The sequence below is a fragment of the Halichoeres trimaculatus genome, unplaced genomic scaffold (assembly GCF_033239565.1).
Source record: "Halichoeres trimaculatus isolate MK-OKI-2021-1 unplaced genomic scaffold, fHalTri1.1 fHalTri1_scaffold_21, whole genome shotgun sequence".
Lineage (NCBI taxonomy): Eukaryota > Metazoa > Chordata > Actinopteri > Labriformes > Labridae > Halichoeres > Halichoeres trimaculatus.
In genome coordinates, this window is record NW_027437199.1 from 24,305,866 (window position 1) to 24,325,449 (window position 19,584).

The following is a 19,584-nucleotide window of genomic DNA, read 5'->3' on the forward strand; positions in this document are numbered from 1 at the left end:
GTTTGATTTAACAGACTCTCTCGCACACCTTTTCCTGAACAGCTCCTTATTTTTCTCCTCTCTAACTCATGATCTATTCTTTATCTTTTGAAGGTCATCTGGTGCTTCCAATCTCTCTGCTTTGCCAAAGATCTCGCCTTCATCTCTCACAAACAATCATAACAGCAGCTTCAACAGCAGGAAGTAAGGCTCAGTAGTGGGCTGGATAGTTGAGGGATGGATGTGATGCCAACAGCCAGAGATGGAGTCTGGATGCACATTCAGCACAGATCACATTGGCCTATAAATCAATGACTGGATAAAAATGTCATTAGAAGTATATTTACTTGAAATCATCCTCTCCAAAATCAGCATGTTTCCATCTTTGTGTTTGTCCAGATCTGTCTGTGGCTGTGGTTTGGGGCTTAAAGCGATCTCGTGTTGATGCCTTTTCAGCAGTTAGAACTGATAGCAGGAAGGGGGAAGGGACTAAGCAGGGATTGATCTCTGAAGATTTCCTCAGCGACAGCAGTGTTCACTATAAATGGCCTGTCAGGGCCTCTGGGTGCCTCAGTCAGCCTTTGTTCATATTTCACTTCTGATTTTCCTCTCCGCTGATGGACAGCTCTGGAGGAGGCAGCAGGGATACGGTTAACGTGTTAATTGATTTATCTACTACTCTGACTCTTCTGCAGAGGGATTTATGTGTGTTACTGATGCTTTTGTTTTTGAAAGAAAATTTTTATTATTGAACTCTTGATGACTTTAAAACACCTCAGTGAGCAGGGACACTGAAACTGACACGTAGGATGGTTTTCATCAGATCAGCACACAAGTACAGGAACTTAAACTGATTCTCTGTGATAGGGCACTGGGAGAGCAGATATACAGTCATCCATGACTAGGCCTGTCACAATAAATTTTGCTAGACGATAATTTTCCAAAATATTATTGCCGATAAACCATATTATTGTCAACATTACTTTGATTTTTTTTTTTTTCCATTTTTTCATATTATTTCTATTTACTTTGCAGACCAAAAGCCTCAGTAGGAGCGGATTGTCAAAGAACAAGGCTCCGCTGCACCTCCTCTTCTTCTTCTTCGTCGCCACTATTTTAAAACAAATGCAACATATCAGCTCGTTGGTGTTCATGAGCTCACACTTTGTTCATTCTGATAAAAAACAAAATATTCCCACACTGGGACTGTGGCAGGCGGCTTTAGAACTGTATCTATGGTGCCATCACTCATATTAGCGTGTGTTTCCTCCTTACCCCTCAGGACGCTCGCTTCAGCTCTCTCCGTGTGTACGCGCGAGCAGCCCCGTCTTCACCCAAAAGATCGCATTTTTGACAGATGCTCACTCCGCTATAAATCCGCTATAGAACCTATGCACCCCGATGTTAGGAAAGATAGACGTAGTGAGCCATCTTCGCATTCAGCCTCTTGTTACAATGTTACGATATGTGACCAAACATTACCCTATGTTATGTAGCCATGCATTGCTACAGTGTTAAGTTACATAATGATATGGTGCGTTAGGATACATTACTTTTTGTCATATAACATTCAAACACAATGCAATCCACTCTACTGCCCTGTAGGAAAAAAAATTTTTGGCCTTTTGTTCTCCATTCATTTGCCTACAGAAGCTGCAGAACAAACAATAGTTTAAAAAAGTGCAAATAACATATGAAAGTATTTTATATTTTGAAATTGTTGTCAATCTCAGAGAAAAAAAAATCTCTTCAGTTTAAACTAAATTTGTCTATTGCTTTATAAAATATTATCCCTAAACAAGAGGAGGTAATTGTTTCATTTCATTTCATTTTATATACTTAATTGTCCCTGTGGGGAAATTTTCTTTCAATCAGATTCAGAAATACTTTGTTATTCCTCAGGGGGGGAAATCTGGTGTTACCAGTTGCTCATCACAATGTAAAACTAGGGTAAAAAAGTAGACAATGAAATGAAATGAAATGAAATAGAATGAGCAATAAAATAAGTAAAGGGTGCCATAAAAAACATTAAGTAAAAAATAGTAAAGAAGGCGTGTATACAAAACAAAGCAGTATTTACATAGAAGTATGTAAATTCACACACAAATCCTAATTTTTGATCTGATTACTTGCTCTTTCAAAAGGAAACACTGCCCTCTTGTTGTCAGTTTGGACCTCAGTGATGGGTTCCTTTAGAGGAACTGGTACCCAGCGGCTCCATCAGGCCTCCTTTAGAGAGCACTGCTAACCTGAGGCCTCTGCTGTCATCAAGACTTCACTACCCTCCTTCCAGCTTCTGTGTGGTCCCTGCATGCTGGAGGGTGTCCTGTGTGTGTGTGTGTGTGTGTGTGTGTGTGTGTGTGTGTGTGTGTGTGTGTGTGTGTGTGTGTGTGTGTGTGTGTGTGTGTGTGTGTGTGTGTGTGTGTGTGTGCTTCTCAGATATGGTCTGTTATGGGTTTTTAATACTCTTATAGTTTGATCTTCCTACACTCACTTGTTCTGTCTCGTGCTCTGTGGCCAGAAACTGAGAGGAGTAGTATTTTTCTGCACGTATGTGGAAAGCACACAGAGTGAGTGACTGGAAGAAATGAGATCTCCACTCCCAGCAGCTCTTCAGTCCCCGATTCTCTTTGGTGCCAGCGCTGTCGTTTTCTCTGAATTATGCATGGGGCCTCTTTATTCATAGGAAGTCTTCCTGCGTTACATAACGCTGTTTTTTGGGGGATTTGTGGTCAATGAAATGTCGGTAGTGATGCTCAGTAGCAGCAGCAAGTGTCCCAAAAGGCAGTGTTCCCCGATTTCAGTAGGCAACCTCCTCTCTCCCTCAGTCTGTCTTTGGCTCTTTACCTCCCCTCTCTACCCGTCCCCTGAGCTCATCGCGAGGCACACGTTCTGCGGTCTAAGTGACCTTCAGAATACATTTCATTACCTCCTGCTCCTCTCATCGCCTGCCTGCGTGCACACTCACGGGCCCCTGCCATGAACGCGCTTCATTCTTTGGGTTATTCCATTAGAGCTTCCCCTTTAAAAGCCCACAGAATAACAGGCATTGCATATTAAAAAGGACAAAAGTGGGAGTGTCAGTTTGGAGGGAGGGCAGCTTTAACAAGCAGAGGAGGTGAAATGGGAGCGAAAACTTGTGTTAGTGTGTCGGGATGAGTCAGGGCGCTCTATCGTGTGTGGATAAGTGTGGAAGAGAGGATAGATGGTGTGTCAGCATGAGTGAGCATGTTAATGTGTGTCTGACTGTGGAGGAGAGATACTCAGAGATAGGAAGGCCTGTGAATACTGCAGCCTCAGCTGGATGCAGTGGATCAGCTGCTCCCTCCATCCCCATCTCATTTCTCTCCTGTCAGCCCACCCCCCACACCCGCACACACACACACACACACACACACACACACACACACACACACACACACACACACACACACACACACACACACACACACACACACACACACACACACACACACTCACACTCTTTCGCCCCTCCCCCTCATTCTCTCTGCCTCTCCCTCCTCCCCTCCCTCCCTCTCTCTTCCTCTGTGCACCTCCAGCTTGGATAGCAGTAGTCTTGAGCATCCTTGCTGCTGCTGATGCTGCTATAAATATCTGCCGGTAGCCGTAGAGCATCAGTGAGCAGCAGGCTGGCCAGAGGGAGGAGCAGAAGACCAGAGGAAGGACGTGGCGGGACGTGACGGGACGTGACGGGACGGGACAGGACAGGGGGAAGAAAGATAAAGCAGAGAGGATAACAAAATGACAGGCTGGAAAAAGAAGAAGAAGAGGGGAGCTGCTTAGTTAGCTCCTATCTTTGTCTCTGTTTATGCGTCCTGTAGTTTGGTCTGTGGCCTGTGCTGCACCTGAAAGTCGGATTTGGGCCTTAACTTGTATGGGACTACATCCAAACTGAAGCTGTGCTGGGTTGAACTGAGACAGCAGCAAGACCTGGAGCTGGACTTTCTTACACGGCGTCAGACTTGAAGCAGGCCTAACTTGTGCCGAACCCGATCCTCGCTGCCGCTGGTTCAGTTTCATGCGGACATGTGGGCTGGTGTGGGCCAGGGCGGGGCTGAGATGTCATGCTCTTGTGTTGCTGGTGGTGCCTGAGGTCTGAGGCGGTGGAGCTGGACAGCAGGAGGGTAGACCACCGTGTGCTGAACTGCGAGGCCACCGCCGCCTCCACCACCATTGCGGCTGTTGCTCTTGACCAGTGGGAGCCTAACACCACCAATACAACCATACAGCCCGCGCAGAGGTTGGCGACTGGTGTTGTTAGCTTAGCTTAAAGCTGTGTCTGATTGTTGGCTGGCCTGAGGAGGTCTTAAGGTTCAGGATGTTGAGTATTTTGATTCAAGGGGAAAAGTGTGTGTGTGTGTGTGTGTGTGTGTGTGTGTGTGTGTGTGTGTGTGTGTGTGTGTGTGTGTGTGTGTGTGTGTGTGTGTGTGTGTGTGTGTGTGAGCACTTGTGCCTGTGCGTGTGTGTGTGTGTTCCTGTATCTCTCACTGAATGCTTTTAGAACTTTAAAAGACTTCAATCAGGCGTAGCTGTGTTATCTGTCTCTGCTGTAGGACTGTTTGACTTCCTTTGTGCTCGCTGCGGTCATGTGTGTGATTCATTGTTGCATGTGTTTGTGTACTGCACAGTGTGAAGAGTTCCAGCTACAGTCTGCCGTCCTATCACCCCTACAGCAACAGCTATGACTACTCAGACCAGAGCAGGCAGAGCGAGCGCTCGGGCCTCTGTGGACTCTCCAACCTGGGCAACACCTGCTTCATGAACTCTGCAGTGCAGGTAACAGCATGTCTGCAGAAAGTCCTACAGGTAGTCATGCAGGTAGTGTTTTCTGTCAGAGATCAGAAAAACCTTGGGAAACTATTGAAGAAATGAACATGTTTCTCATGTGTGTGAAGAGTCTAAATCCATCCTCTCCTGATAAGTGTCCTCGTCTGCATTTTTACCCCATTAGTGTTTAAGCAATATCCCTCCACTGACGAACTACTTCCTCAAAGACAAGTACACAGACGAGCTGAATGAGGACAACCCGCTGGGCATGAAGGGGGAGATCGCCCGAGCCTACGCTGAGCTTATCAAGCAGCTGTGGTCGGGCAAATACAGCTATGTCACTCCAAGGCCTTTCAAGGTAACGAACTACCTGGAGAAACTTCACAAGGAATGAGTCCTTCAAATATTTTTATTTATTCTTGTTTTACAAGAATACAGAGTTTGTAGATTTTTGGGGGATGCTCTGTGAAGTGTCATCATTCAGTCACTCACAGCAATTTTTATCTTTGGAAGAAAACTGGAAGATATATTGGATTATAGACTGTACTATGTTTAAAATATAAATGAGTAAGAGGAAAGAAAGCAGACTGAGAATAGCTCCAAATTATAGTGGACAAGCCTGGACAAGTTTTTCAAGTATGTGAGTTCTGTGGATGGAAGCTTGTCCTGAACTGGAGTGAATCTTTAAATGTCTGTGGGTGAAGCATCCAGGACTGCAGAATACTTCAATTTGCAAGAATGGACCAGTTTTACCTCATTAACTCAAAGATATGTGTGTTTACTTCCTGCCTGTTTCTGTGTCTCTCTCCATGACATTATGTAAAATCTCCTCTCTGTCCTTAGACACAGGTGGGTCGTTTCGCCCCACAGTTTTCGGGCTACCAGCAGCAGGACTCTCATGAGCTGCTGGCCTTTCTCCTGGACGGTCTTCATGAAGATTTGAATCGCATCCGGAAGAAGCCATACATCCAGCTAAAGGACGCTAACGGGCGACCTGATAAAGTGAGTTATTAAGATGGAGATGAGATGATCTTCTGGATTTAGTTTTGGAAAAACCTCATGGACTGTTTCATGGCTTTCCTAAAGTCTATTCTTATATTTGCTTGTTCCAAATAAAATCTGGGGTTCTCTATTTCCTTTTATTAAAAAAATGATATCATTTTAGAAACATATTTTTATACTTTTATATTTTAGTTTGTCATCTGGTTTGTTTCCTGTCTTTTCTTTCAGGTGGTGGCAGAGGAAGCCTGGGAGAACCACATCAAGAGAAATGACTCTATCATTGTGGACATCTTCCACGGCCTCTTCAAGTCCACTCTGGTGTGTCCTGTGTGCTCCAAGGTGTCTGTGACCTTTGACCCTTTCTGCTACCTGACCCTGCCCCTGCCTATGAAGAAGGAGCGGACTCTGGAGGTCTACCTGGTCCGACTGGACGCTCTGGCCAAACCCACACAGGTGCTGCTTACAGCCTGAAGGGTTGATCCAGTGGTTATGATCTGCTGTTAGGGCAGCGATTTGACAGGGATGTGTTTACGTTTCAGTACAAGCTGACGGTGCCAAAGGTGGGCTACATCTCCGACCTGTGTGTCTCCCTTTCCAACCTGTCGGGCGTGCCTGCTGAGAAGGTAGAAACATCCCAGTCAGCTCTGCTCTGTGCAGTATCACAGCATCCTGCTGACATCTCCTCACGCAGCACAAACCAAAATAGATCTCTTACCTTTTAAACTCTCCCTGTGCACACAGCTTCAGCCAGACAAACAACTTTTATACTTTAGCATCAGAGGAACCATAAAAAGCTTTGTGTGGGCAACAACAAGAGGAGGAAACAAACTCATTAAGAGTTTCACCTGAAAAAAGTTTATGGTCAATCAGTTTCTAACTCAGGCTGCTCTCTGGGCTTCCAGTTTCCCCTTCAATCTGCTAAATAACCAGACTAATGACTAGATCAGCTTCATATCCTATCAGTCCTCTGATCCCTGTCTGTTTTTCACCACAGATGATTGTAACTGACATCTACAACCACCGCTTCCACCGGATCTTTGCCACCAACGAGAACCTTAGCAGCATCATGGAGAGAGATGATATCTATGTGTAAGTGTGGCTGATACACCTCAGATTATCACATGTTTAGTATTTGGAGGACTATCCTCATAATGCTCCTGGTTATTTTGTCTTAAAGGCTCCAGTATTAGTGATGTCAGTGATGCAAAGTGTGCGTGAGATCCCTAACAGCTGATTATTATTGGCCTTACACGCTGAGAAGATGAACATGCAGGATTAAAGCTTGATCTTTTGGCCCAGTCTGAGTGACAGCTCTCCTCTCTCCAGTTTTGAGTTGGCGGTGAACAGGATGGAGGATACGGACCACGTCGTGATCCCAGTGCACCTGAGGGAAAAGTACAAGCAGTCAGGCTACAACCACAGCAGCACACCGCTGTTCGGGCAGCCTTTTCTCATCGCCGTCCCCAGAACCCTGAGTGAAGATAAACTCTACAACATGCTGCTCCTACGCCTCTGGTTTGTTTGTGATCCTCTGTATGTTATCAGAAACACTCTAGTGAACAGCTCTACCCTGAAGCAGAACAGCTCTGATTGCGTTTGATAAATTTGTCTGATTTTCAGGCCACTTTGCAGGAAGTTAGTGAGATGTGTGGTTGAGTTTGTTTTGAAATCTGCAGGTTTTCTCATTTTGTCCAAATCTGTGGTACGTTTGTTCCAGCCGGTTTGTGCGATCTTCAGTGGAAGAAGAGGAGGAGGATTGTGAAGAGACACAGCCAACCAAACAACATACCGTAAACGGAAACGCCACCAACGGACTGCTGGAGGAGGGCTCACCGAGTGAGTGCATGGACGTCTGTATAGAGACGTGTTTACAGCACATGTTCACCTGTCTGACTTCATTTGTGTGACATGAGTTCAATTTAAAGTTCCTGTTTGCTCCATAATCTGCTCCATCCTCCTTCAGGTGAGATGGAGACAGACGAGCAGGATGACGAGTCCAGTCAGGATCAGGAGCTGCCGTCTGAGAACGACAACAGCCAATCAGAGGACTCTGTGGGTGGAGACAACGAGCTGGAGAACGGTGTGGTCGGTCCACAGAACTCCACCAAAGGACAGCAAACCGTGGGGCACAACAGAAAGAGACTTTTCACATTCCAGTTTAACAACATGGGAAAAACAGACTTCACCCTCATCAAGGAGGACACCCGGCAGATCCGCTTCGACGAGGGACACCTGCGGCTCAGCGGTATGGCCCAGAGGGAACCAAGTCTGGTTGGAAATACCCTTTAAGTTCCTCCCACTTAATGTCTAATCCACACATTAACAAACATCCAGTCATTTCCCATGTCATGTTTCTCCTTTGGTTAAATACCAACTGACGCTGAGTAGGATGTAAAATATCTTATTTCATTTCAAAGTCTTCTCAGAAAAGTCTGTGAATCAAATATTTAAGCCCTGAAATCAACGCCAGTAACTGGAGAGTGATGAAAGCAAACTCAGAGACATCTTGAGGTTTATGTTATCTCAGTCTTTTCATCTTTTCACAGATCGCTCATATCTCTCTTTGGACTGGGAACCAGAGCTTAAGAAGAAGTACTTTGATGAGACTGTTGTGGAGGTAAAGAAACACAAGGAGCTGAAGATGCTCACTGATAAAGAATCTAACAGAGTTAACACAGCAGAGGCCCACAGAGTTTAAAGCTCCTCCGATCATATTTTCAGCTGAAGCTGCTCTGTTTGGTGTTAAAAACTCCTTTAACCCTGTTTGTTCAACAAGCGTCCTGTAAAAAGTAGAAAAGTCCATTACCCTGACTTTGGAGGGCATTAAACTCACTGAGGGACACTTTGTTCACTGGTTTCTATTTTTTTTCAGTCTGATGAAAACAAACATGCCTCATGTCCAGAGAGGCACAGCAGTGCTATGAGGGAGGTTTCCTAATAGCTGTTTGTGTTTGTGTGTTTGTTTTTGGAGCAGGATTTTGACAAACATGAGAGTATGGAGTACAAGCCTCAGAAGAAAGCTTTCTTCAAGCTGAAGGACTGCATCGAGCTCTTCACTACCAAGGAGAAACTAGGAGCAGAGGACCCATGGTGAGACACGGGAAACACACAATCTGAAAAAAAAACATTTTTTCACCCAAATGGCAGATTTTCTACTCTTTGTAAGAAACCCAGGCCTCATTTTTGTCTTAATATCCTGTAAGAAAACATTTTCCTCTGATTGAGTCTAACACAACAGTTTTTACCAGAAATGAGATAGAAACACAAGATTAGTTTTCAGCTTCTGTTCAGTGAACAGCCTTGAAGACGGCTACGATAACTGTCCCTCAGATACTGAACAAGGTGTGTTCATTCTCACCTGTCTCTCAGGTACTGTCCGAACTGTAAGCAGCACCAACAGGCCACCAAGAAGCTGGACCTGTGGTGTCTGCCCCCCGTGCTGGTGGTCCATCTGAAACGCTTCTCCTACAGCCGTTACATGAGAGATAAACTGGACTCCCTTGTTGATTTTCCTCTCAGGTACACACTTTCAAACTCCTCTGCATGCACAAACACACACACACACACACACACACACACACACACACACACACACACACACACACACACACACACACACACAAAGGAAAGGCAATGAATCAGTGCAGAGAAACTCAGCGTTCTAGCAGTTTCTTCTCTGTTTCTTTAACCTGTTCACCTCTATGGAGTTAGATTAGTCTCAAAATTTACAAATGCAAAATTTGTGTGTGTAAGCGCATCCACAAATGCGTGAATTAATCTACAAATGTGTAAATCAATTCACAAATGTGTAATCAGATTTGCAAATGCATAAACTGATCCACAAATGTGTAAAATAATTACTAATGCATGCACAAATCCGAAAATGCACACAGAAATCACAAATGTAAAAAAAAAGTTTGTCATTTGAGAACCTCACTGCATTTGTGGATTTTTGAGACTCCCCTGAAATACTTGATCCACAAATGCATGTTTTTCCTCAGGAAAAGTCTGGCCAATCAGATGTCTCCCTCCTTTTCAGCCAGTCACTGTTGTTGTTGTTGTGGCTCAGTGGTAGAGTAGTCCATAGACATTATATACGTAGACGCCTCATTGACTGGCGCTGCCTATTGGAGCTGACATAGCTGCCGGCCGCCATCTTAGATGGGTCTCACACGCCACCCCAGTGCGTTTATTATACTGAGAAAGGAGTAGAATGCACAACTATTATGAGCATAACTCAGCGAATTTTTACCCGATTTTCACATGAATAGGTTTGTTACAAACAACAGAGATGTACTAAGAATGCAGGACGCGGTCACACATTTTAATGCATTCTTTCAAATTAATATACTTTTATTGTGCTATTTTTTGTTGTGCAATGAGACAGGACAGTGAGACAGACAGACAAAACGTATGAGCAACAACATATTTGTGGTCATACATATATAGTTATATTTACTTATATATACTTATATATATATTTATACTCACAATGCAAACTTCACACATATTTTCTAATATGATAATGATAATAATAATAATAATAATGATAATAATAATAATTAAAGTATTTCTTTTGATTCTTACTTAATCGTAGTCAAATTGATAATAACGACGGCAACATCAGCCACAATGATAATGAAATTAAATTCAACTGTAGTATGGCTGCTTATGAGAACAAAGATAAAAAAAAATAGATAATAGAACAACAGTAATATTACTTATTTGTTATAAAAGGGAGAAAAGTCATTTGACACTAGCAGCTGCAGTATAATTATAGTAACTGTAAATGTAAATACATCATAGTAAATAAAACAAAAAAGAAAGTATTAAAGAGTCATAAAAATACACATAGGGTGGAGTATTAACAAGCAGAGGAGGGACAACAACATCATTAGCGGCAGGTGATATGATGGTAGGGGCAGGGAGGGGTTGTCATGGTGTGGCTGTGGTTGTATGGAGAGACGCTGTAAAGGGGGCCTTCTCAAGCCAGTGTCACTTGGAAATCTTCAAAATGTGAAGAAGAAGAAAAACGCTAGAGATAAAGTGTGAGACCACCAGCTCCTACTGTTAGCATTTTGTCGATAGTCCAATACTGTTGGTTATAAATGACATAAAATGATAAATGGTCAATAAAACAAAATTATTGTGAAGTCTTTCTTGTGAAAGGTAACCCCACATGATCTGCTCTCAATATTGGGACGGTTACAGCAACTGTAGGCGGCACAAAATACCGGCATAATACATCACTTTGCGCTCAATCCGTTTGTGTCTGCTGCTGGAATGCAGTGAGGAGACCCATCCAATATGGCGGCGACGCCCGACGCGGTTTAGTACGTAATGAGGCGTCTATGTATATATGTCTATGGAGTAGTCGCCTCTCAATAGGAAGGTCGGGGGTTCAATTCCAGCTCCTGCAGGCACATGCCGAAGTGTCCTTGAGCAAGACACTGAACCCCGCATTGCTCCTACTGTTGGTCAGTGGTGTGTAGATGGGTGTGAATGTGTTAGATAAAAACTGATGGTTTCCATAGCAAATCCACCATCAGTGTGTGAATGTGGTGTGTATGGGTGAATGAGAGACTAGCAGTGTAAAGCGCTTTGAGTGGTCTGAGAGACTAGAAAAGCGCATATAAGTACTGGTCCATTAACCATTTACCATTTGGCGACACATATGGGAAAGAGGGGAGGGAGACATCTGATTGGCCAGACTTTTCCTGATGAAAAACATGCATTTGTGGATCTTAGCATGTCAAGGGAGTCTCAAAAATCCAAAAATGCAGCGAGGTTCACAAATGACAAACTTTTTTTCTTTTTACAGTTGTGAATCCTTCCGTGTGCATTTGTGGATTTGTACACACGTGTAAATATTTTACACATTTGCAAATCTGTTTACACATTTGTTGCTCGACTCACACATTTGTGGATTGACAAACACATTTTTATATCAGTTCACGCATTTGTGGATACATTTACACACACACAAATTTTGCATTTGTAAATTTTGAGACTGATCTGACTCCATACACCTCGGCCATGTTCAGGATGTGCAGAGCTGCAGTTTACTGTTCATCTAGAAAATTAATACTCTCATGCTAATTTATGTTGCAATAACTAACACATCTTGTTTACACGCCTCTGTTGGGCCATTGGGGTTATACGTTAGCTGGTATTTCTGCCCTTGTGTGAGCTTCTTTTTTCTCCAGTGCTGCAGAAACCTTTCCAAAGCACCGTTTGGCTTTAGGAAGAAATGAAATGGTCACATTATGAGACAGATGATGTCTGTTAGGTACTCTGACAAAATGTAAGGCATTATCTTATTAGAATGCAACCTTATTGTTCTCCCACCAAACAGAACAATACAGTACACACCATTTCCAGCTTTACTGAGTATGACTGTGATAGATATATCTAAACTAAATGGTCTAAACTGTGGGTGACTTTAAGGGGACATATCATGCTGATCCCTGATTTAATACTTACATATAATATAATAAAGTTGAAAACAAGACCTACCACCCCCTGAATTTTCACAAAATGAGATATTGTATTTTTTCTGATATCCTAGAACGAGATTTGATGCCTCTGAAAATAGGTCATTGCCATTTGACGACACAAGGATTCTTTCTTTTTATTGGAGTAATCTGATAAAGCAGCTCCTCCTCTGTGATGTCAGTTAGTCACACAACCGCCATCGAGGGATACACCCACCAAGAGCCGAGTATAAATAAAGCTCCCTACCAGCTCTGGCTGACTTGATTGAGTGCTGGATGCAGGGACTCTGCTCTGCTGAGCAGCTCGGCTTTACATGGTGAATTAGCAGTTAAAACACTGTAGTTTCAGCAGACGTCGTAATACTTGTGAGACTGTAATATTTGCATGCTTGTTCTGACATGCACTGTGAACCTGGACCACAATAATGCTGCGGTAATAACATAGTGAGGAACTGACGGTAGAGGTGATCTTTAGACTACACTTTCAGCATGATGGATAAAACAGACAGAGAAAAGTGAAGGAGCAGGATGGAGCCCTGTTATAGAAATAGTTTATTGGTGAAGTCTGCCTATATTTCCACGTATAAACTCTACATGTTACAGTACCGGTTTGACTCACCACACTGAAGCGTCCTGAGAGGATTTGTGTCGAGATGGATTTTCTTCCTCCTGAGCTGCAGAACCGTCCAGGTCTGACTCGGGGTCCAATACAAAAGGACGTATCCTACACTCTGCCATTTTATTAGTGCTATCAATGCCTTACGGTGAAGTTTTGGCAAACAGCAAACTCGCTCGGTTTGCCCCATTCAATGTGGCGATTTTGTAAATACTGCCATGCTGCAAAAACCGCCCCCTGGCTCTACCCCCTCTGCCCCTCTGATAGAACTGACCAATCAGAGCACAAAAGGCTGTGACGTTGCGAGGTTACTGGAGGTCATTCTCCAAACGGAGCGTTTCAACGAGATCTTCAGAATGGCCTAAACTGAGGATATTGAGAACGCTATTGTGGGGCAATGAAGGAACTAAATGACTTGTACTGAGGGCAGAAATGCTTTACAGGCATCCTAGTCTGGTATAGTGAAAAGGAGAAACAAGCATGATATGTCCACTTTAAAGACAATAAAACAGCTTTAAATAGCAAAAAAAACCCATCAATCCTATCTTTGGAAACAAAGCTGTTTGAATACAAAGGTCATTTTCCATTATTTGTCAGGTCTTACACTCAGAAATGTATCCACCTGCTTTCTTAGAGAACCACAGAAATACTTTTCAGGCTTAGAAAAACTTGTCCTCCTGTTTTTCTACAAGTTTGTTTAAATTCATAAAATTGATTTTATAACTCCAGAGTGGTTTATGTAGGGATACGTACCTTTCAATTTTAAAAAGATACGGTACCGATACCTGGTTCCTCGCAATTGGTACGGGTACTGAACGGTACCAATTTTCAGTACTTTTTGTGTTCATGTGGTAAAAAATATCAGTTTGATTATTTTTTTTGTTTTTCAATATAAAATATTTCTACTTTTGACAGAATTCGGTCGGTGCCTATTAAAGTACCTAATTTGGTACCCATCCCTAGGTGTATGTGTTTGAAAGGCGGTGGCGTGTAAGGCTAGAATAAACAGAAAACACAGATGTGTTTCAGTTTTTGGGGTTTAAAAATGAAACCCCCCCAGTGAGGAGTTGAAATTGTGTAGATGTAGTTTTTAACTTTCATTAAAATAAAAAAGAGAGGTAACAATCAACAAATTCCACATGAAACGATTGAGAATAAAAGAAAATGACACAGTGGAAAATCTTTTGTTGTTTCTTTCCTTTTCTTTGTACTGTTCATGTTCTAGGTGATGTTAACTAATGATCTGATATAATATTGATATAGAATAGCTGCAGAACTAACAGATCATTGAATCATGCTAAATTCTAAACTCTTCAGCTCCACTCACTTCTGTTTTCATGTGTTTCCTGCAGAGATCTGGACATGTCTGAGTTCCTGATCAACCCCAACGCCGGGCCATGTCGCTATGACCTCATAGCTGTGTCAAACCACTACGGGGGGATGGGCGGAGGCCACTGTAAGACTCACTACATGTCACAGAGACCTCTACAGTCCTCACTGTGTTCTGATGAAAGTCAAACATGCTGTAGACCAGCTATCTGTGTGTGTGTGTCAGTGTGTCAAAAGAAGGACACACAGCTTTAAAGTGATACTCCGGGATGGAACAAGTTGGGTCCTATCACAAGGTTTAGGGCAGAAATTACCCCTACAGCAGTGTTTTTGTGCAGCAGAAGCCCAGAGCGCTCGCACCAAACACCCCCTCCCTGCTCCTCTGCAGGTTTCCTCTGCACTCAGACGGGGCCATATTTTACTTGACCAAAAACACAAATAAACGGACTCCCACAGAAAAAATCTGACATCGGTCTGCATTCACGCTTTATTTAGAGAATTTTCAGCGCGTTACTGAATGCAGACCGATATCAGATTTTTTTGGTGGGAGTCCATTTATTTGTGTTTTTGGTCAAGTAAAATATGGCCCCGTCTGAGTGCAGAAGAAACCTGCAGAGGAGCAGGGAGGGGGTGTTTGGTGTGAGCGCTCTGGTCTTCTGCTGCACAAAAACACTGCTGTAGGGGTCATTTCTGCCCCAAACATTGTGATAGGACCCAACTTGTTCCATCCCAGAGTATCACTTTAAAGGAGTCACTTTAACAGATGCTCAGATGATATTTACACACACACACACACACACACACACACACACACGCACACACGCACACACACGCACACACGAGACTGTGTGTGGGAGTGTGTATTCCTAACATGACATGCTGTCTTTATACTATCTCCTAACTCTACTGTGTGCTCTTTCACACACGTCTTTTTCTTGCTCTGTGTTGTAATGACCTTTAGAGGCAGCAAAGCACCTCTCACCTTTATTATTTATCATCCTCAAACACCCTCACACATCCTCTGACATCCTCTGTTGTCCTCTGCTCTCCTGTGCAGATACTGCTTACGCCAAAAACAAAGATGATGGGAAGTGGTACAACTTTGATGACAGTAGTGTGTCTCCTGCCAGCGAGGATCAAATCGTGGTGAGTGTCCTCTTCAGTGGGGAAAGTAGCTGTGATGCAGGATTATTCTTAACTGATTAAACAGTCTGTGTTTCCTCAAACATCCTCTCTGCTGATCAGCTTTCTGGGTTTGCCTCCTTAAAAAATCATTTAAAGCCTTTACTTCTAGAAAACATATCATATATGTTGAACCTGAAAATTGTGATGGTTTGATGCAAAGTATATGCTCATTCGTTTCTTCAACATCCACTCATACACAGGAAGCCCACCAACATTTTCCACAGTCACCATGCAAAACATTCATTATCAGCATTCACTGCTGTTTGTTGAACATGTTATTTGAAGAGTTTGTTAATGTCTTTACTGAGACTGTTTTTAATAGAGAAATGACTCTACATGTGATACTTTCTTTGATTATTACAAAAGAAGAGCAGAAATCTGTGTGAGTTGGTTGAACAGACAGTGTTTGGTCATAAAGGACTTTTCTGTGCTGCTTTGTCTCTCTGTTTTAAAGACTCCCTGAACACAGTGGCAAACTCAAACAACCTGAAAAAAAAAATCATGGTTTAGAAGTTTCTTTTATCATTTATGAGAAAACCAAAGAGTCAGAGCCACAGACAGATCAGGTATCAGGTGTTGATCCAGCTGGACAGACAGAGAGCAATAGACAGAGAGCAGGCAAATGTTGGATCGTATCGTCCCAGTTTCATCTCAGTATCTTTGCTCGTTGTTTTCCTCCCCAGTCCAAAGCCGGCTACGTGCTCTTCTACCAGCGCCAGGATACAGTCAAAGGCACCGGCTACTTCGCTCTGGACCGCGAGGAAGAGGAGGAGGATGAAGAGGAGGACGAAGGAGAGGAGGAAGATAACAATGGTGATGAAAGGCAGGAGAGAAAAGCTGCCTCCTCCTCTCAGGGTGCCTCCTCCTCCGCCACCGCTGCAGCTCAGAGCGACGAGGAGGACCTGAATGACAACCGACGCAGGAAGAATGACAACGAGCAGGAGGACGAGGAGGAAGAAGAGGACGAGGAAGAGGAAGAGGAGGAAGAGGAGGGGGAGCAGGCGCCAAATCGAGACGTGGCCATGAAAACCAACTGAGGAGATGGGGACAGGGATACTTGGAGAGAGACTAGGATCTTTCCATCCAAAGCCATATGGACACACAGCATGGCAGCGGACGCCACCCGTCCCACCCGGCCACTCACCTGGACACTCAACAGGCAGAGTCACTGAGAGAACAGCTGACAGGGCGAGAAGCTGCCGGGGTGCAACTCTAAGAATCAGGGCCCTCCTCTATGGTTGGATCACTGTGGGTGTGTGTGTGTGTCGCCACGTTTGTTTCGCGTATGAGAGACTGAGCGCTGAAGGACTCGTGGATGACCCTGAGTCCCTCTCTGCTCTCTGTGTTCTTTAGTTTTTTATACATTTTCAGTTTATATCATTTTATCATCCTGTAAATATTTTTAACACTGAACCGTGTCGGGTTCACACCACACACTGATACCTTTCAACTTGCACAATCACCAACCATCCACTTTTGGTCCTGTTGTTGCCAGGCAAACTGCAATGAGTGAAGCAGGTTTCCTCTCAGAGGGTTCCTCTCATGGAGCTGAGGGAGCAGCTCTGAGACCAGTCCACAGTCCAGAACCACGAGGCTCATAGCCTGTGTGTGTGTGTGTGTGTGTGTGTGTGTGTGTGTGTGTGTGTGTACACATGTACTCTCCTCACTTTCTCTTCCGGCTGCTGCATTTTCATCCTTCTTCTTCTCGTCCTCTGAATCAAAAAGTCGAACTCATCTGTAATTTGAAGATTTGAGGTGAACAGCGTTGGCACCAAGCAGCACTCTCTCCTAATCAAATCGTGCATGGAAAGCGACAAATATCTGTTCCTCGGCCTGCTCAGTAATCCTCCCTAATCTTGAGTTCTTCTTCATTGGTGTTTAGAGCTTTAACATGTTCCCCTCTGTCTCCTCCTCCTGGTCGTGGCGCTGTGAGATTAGAAACACGGGTGAATCTGCTGACATCAGAGGTGCCATCTCTTGTTTGCATCACCGCAGCCTTAACTCTTAATCTCAGAGCAGACGCCTTTTCTTTGCACATATTGATTGTCCTGTTCCTCCTGCACGGCCCCGCTCACACACCTCAGCCCCATGTGTGAATGAATGATGCTGTAAAATCAGAGTGTGTTTGTTGAACCCACTGGAGGGCCAGAATGTAAGCTGAGTGGAACCAACACTGACCACATGTTTGTGTTGATGCCTTCTGAGTCTCTGTCGGCCAGATGAGTGTTCCTTCTTTTCTTTTCAATCCTTCTCTTGCTTTAGTTGAATGTGATGATGATGGGTCTTTGCCTTTGATATTAGCTGTATGAATCCTGGGTACTGCTGAATGCCTCCCTTACTGGAGAGGGAATGTTTCTGAGCTTTGAGGGGGGAGGGAGGGGAGGGGAGGGACAGATCTAAAACTCTGGGGTGAGTCTGCCTAAAAGGCTGCTCAGCTTTGGGGATCATGATACAGTGAAAATATTTTGTGGCACATTGTTGCAGGGTCGTTGTAACTCATGATGAACTCTATTCTCCATGGTGGAGTGTGACGCTTTCTTTTCTACCTGTTGGTTCCATTGTAAGCAGCATTAGCGTACCTGTGGTTGCCTCAGAATATTAGCTGTGTACCATGCCGCCTTTATGAGCATCTCTGTGCTTCAACTTCAGCGCTGCCTTGCATTTTGGGCGACTCACCCCGACCTGACTGAGTGAGATGTGATTGCTACTATAGGCTTATACAATACTGTACATAAGAGTTCACTCTGTGAGTGCACATTTGATAAAGTTTATTTATTTATATGTAAGCATTTAATAATAAACAGACAATATATTTAAGACTTTGCAAGACTTGAAATGTCAAAGTGGGAGGATTTGGGGTCTGGGTGGGGGGGTTCTGTGGCTTGAGTCCACTACACACGAGTTTGCAAAGTCTTGCCTGTGCTCTTTGTCGGGGGTGGGGGGGTGGGGGTCTTTTTAAAGGATGATTCTATTGTTTTGGGACTTCTTTTGTAAACATAATCCAGACATCCTTGCATGACGACATAACAGGGGTTTCCAGGTTTGGCTGCACTTGAGTTCACTTGGGTTTACATTTGAAATGTGCATGTGTATTTATACACAATCTTCAATAAAGTTGTGTAAAGCTTGCTGAAGCTCCTGCTCTGATTCCCTCTCCTCTGTTTGCTGCAGACTCTGCTCCTTGTTGGAGCCTCCTCTTTGTGCAGGATGTGTTCATGAATAATTACAGCTCTGTGTAAAGATGATGCTCAGCTTAAGGTCAACCCCATCAGATGCATTTCTCCAGGTACAGGCTAACTAATCTCCACGTCCCTTCATGGTGTCTTCATTGTGTCTTTGTGTTTTCTCTCAGAGTTCCTGACTCTACCTTTCCCCCATAAAGAGCATTCATTCAGCCTGCTCCAGACTCTGGACAATGGTGATGTTTCTTGCTCATTTGTGTTGAATAGAGGCCTGCAGACCTCCTGAGTGTTCCTCTGTCTCTAATCAAACATGCAGCAGCTGCAGGCTGCTCTGTGCTGAGGAACACTGTGTTCTCTCCTGGTCCTGACGGCGCCTCTGCTTGCTCTCAGCTGGGAGGTTCCCTGAGCAGAGGCTCATCCTCTCAGCCAATAGGAGGGAAGATAGGAGGGAGCAGCTGTGTGCAGGAAAGAGGGTCACTCCGTCTGGAAAACAAAAACCAAACTCTCTGTCAGTAACTTTGTAGAATCATTAAAACCATCAATACTTACAAATTTAGACTCCAAACAAATTGCTGAAAAAACACACAGTAGACACTCCCAGGGCTCCTTAAAAGATCCATCAAGGGGTAAATAACCTCTTAGGGCTCTTAAAAGGACACCCAGGGGGAAATAAGCTCTCAGGGTTCATTTTTGGTGTTTTTTTTAAATTCCAGAAATATATTGAAAAAACATGGGCTAACCCAGGAGCATACGGACAGGAGCTAAGATGAGTTAAATGGGAGAAGAAAAAAAGAATCGCAGAAAAACTGTTTATCCATTGTATCTATGGAAGCCCTAACACGTCATGATTAAATACATATTTTCTCCAGAAAACAGATTTATTTTGGTTGTTTTCTTTATAAATTTTTACTAACTTTTCTTTTTTTTTACTCAAGGTGATGAGATAATTTCTCATTATCTTTACAAGAGGTATGCTAATGCTGAAAGTTTAGTGCCCTGGGATATATTA

The 19,584-nt window shown here is 43.7% G+C and overlaps 1 protein-coding gene across 3 annotated transcripts in view; it reads left to right on the forward strand.

Moving 5' to 3' along the window:
• Positions 1 to 18,282, forward strand: part of usp15 (ubiquitin specific peptidase 15) — a 28,155-nt gene extending 9,873 nt beyond the window's left edge. The window contains exons 7-22 of one of the 3 annotated variants that reach the window (XM_074697782.1): positions 94 to 183; positions 4,629 to 4,776; positions 4,952 to 5,125; positions 5,611 to 5,769; positions 5,998 to 6,222; positions 6,309 to 6,392; positions 6,764 to 6,858; positions 7,096 to 7,284; positions 7,487 to 7,605; positions 7,733 to 8,014; positions 8,316 to 8,386; positions 8,744 to 8,859; positions 9,139 to 9,288; positions 14,232 to 14,335; positions 15,266 to 15,354; positions 16,077 to 18,282. In XM_074697782.1, the coding sequence (XP_074553883.1) occupies positions 94 to 183; positions 4,629 to 4,776; positions 4,952 to 5,125; positions 5,611 to 5,769; positions 5,998 to 6,222; positions 6,309 to 6,392; positions 6,764 to 6,858; positions 7,096 to 7,284; positions 7,487 to 7,605; positions 7,733 to 8,014; positions 8,316 to 8,386; positions 8,744 to 8,859; positions 9,139 to 9,288; positions 14,232 to 14,335; positions 15,266 to 15,354; positions 16,077 to 16,430 (2,449 nt within the window). In that variant the 3' untranslated portion in view covers positions 16,431 to 18,282. Of the gene's footprint in view, positions 1 to 93; positions 184 to 3,686; positions 4,241 to 4,628; positions 4,777 to 4,951; positions 5,126 to 5,610; positions 5,770 to 5,997; positions 6,223 to 6,308; positions 6,393 to 6,763; positions 6,859 to 7,095; positions 7,285 to 7,486; positions 7,606 to 7,732; positions 8,015 to 8,315; positions 8,387 to 8,743; positions 8,860 to 9,138; positions 9,289 to 14,231; positions 14,336 to 15,265; positions 15,355 to 16,076 lie in introns of those variants that run through there. The other 2 variants (XM_074697784.1, XM_074697783.1) reach the window with 2 other exon arrangements.
• The last annotated feature ends 1,302 nt before the right edge of the window (positions 18,283 to 19,584 follow it).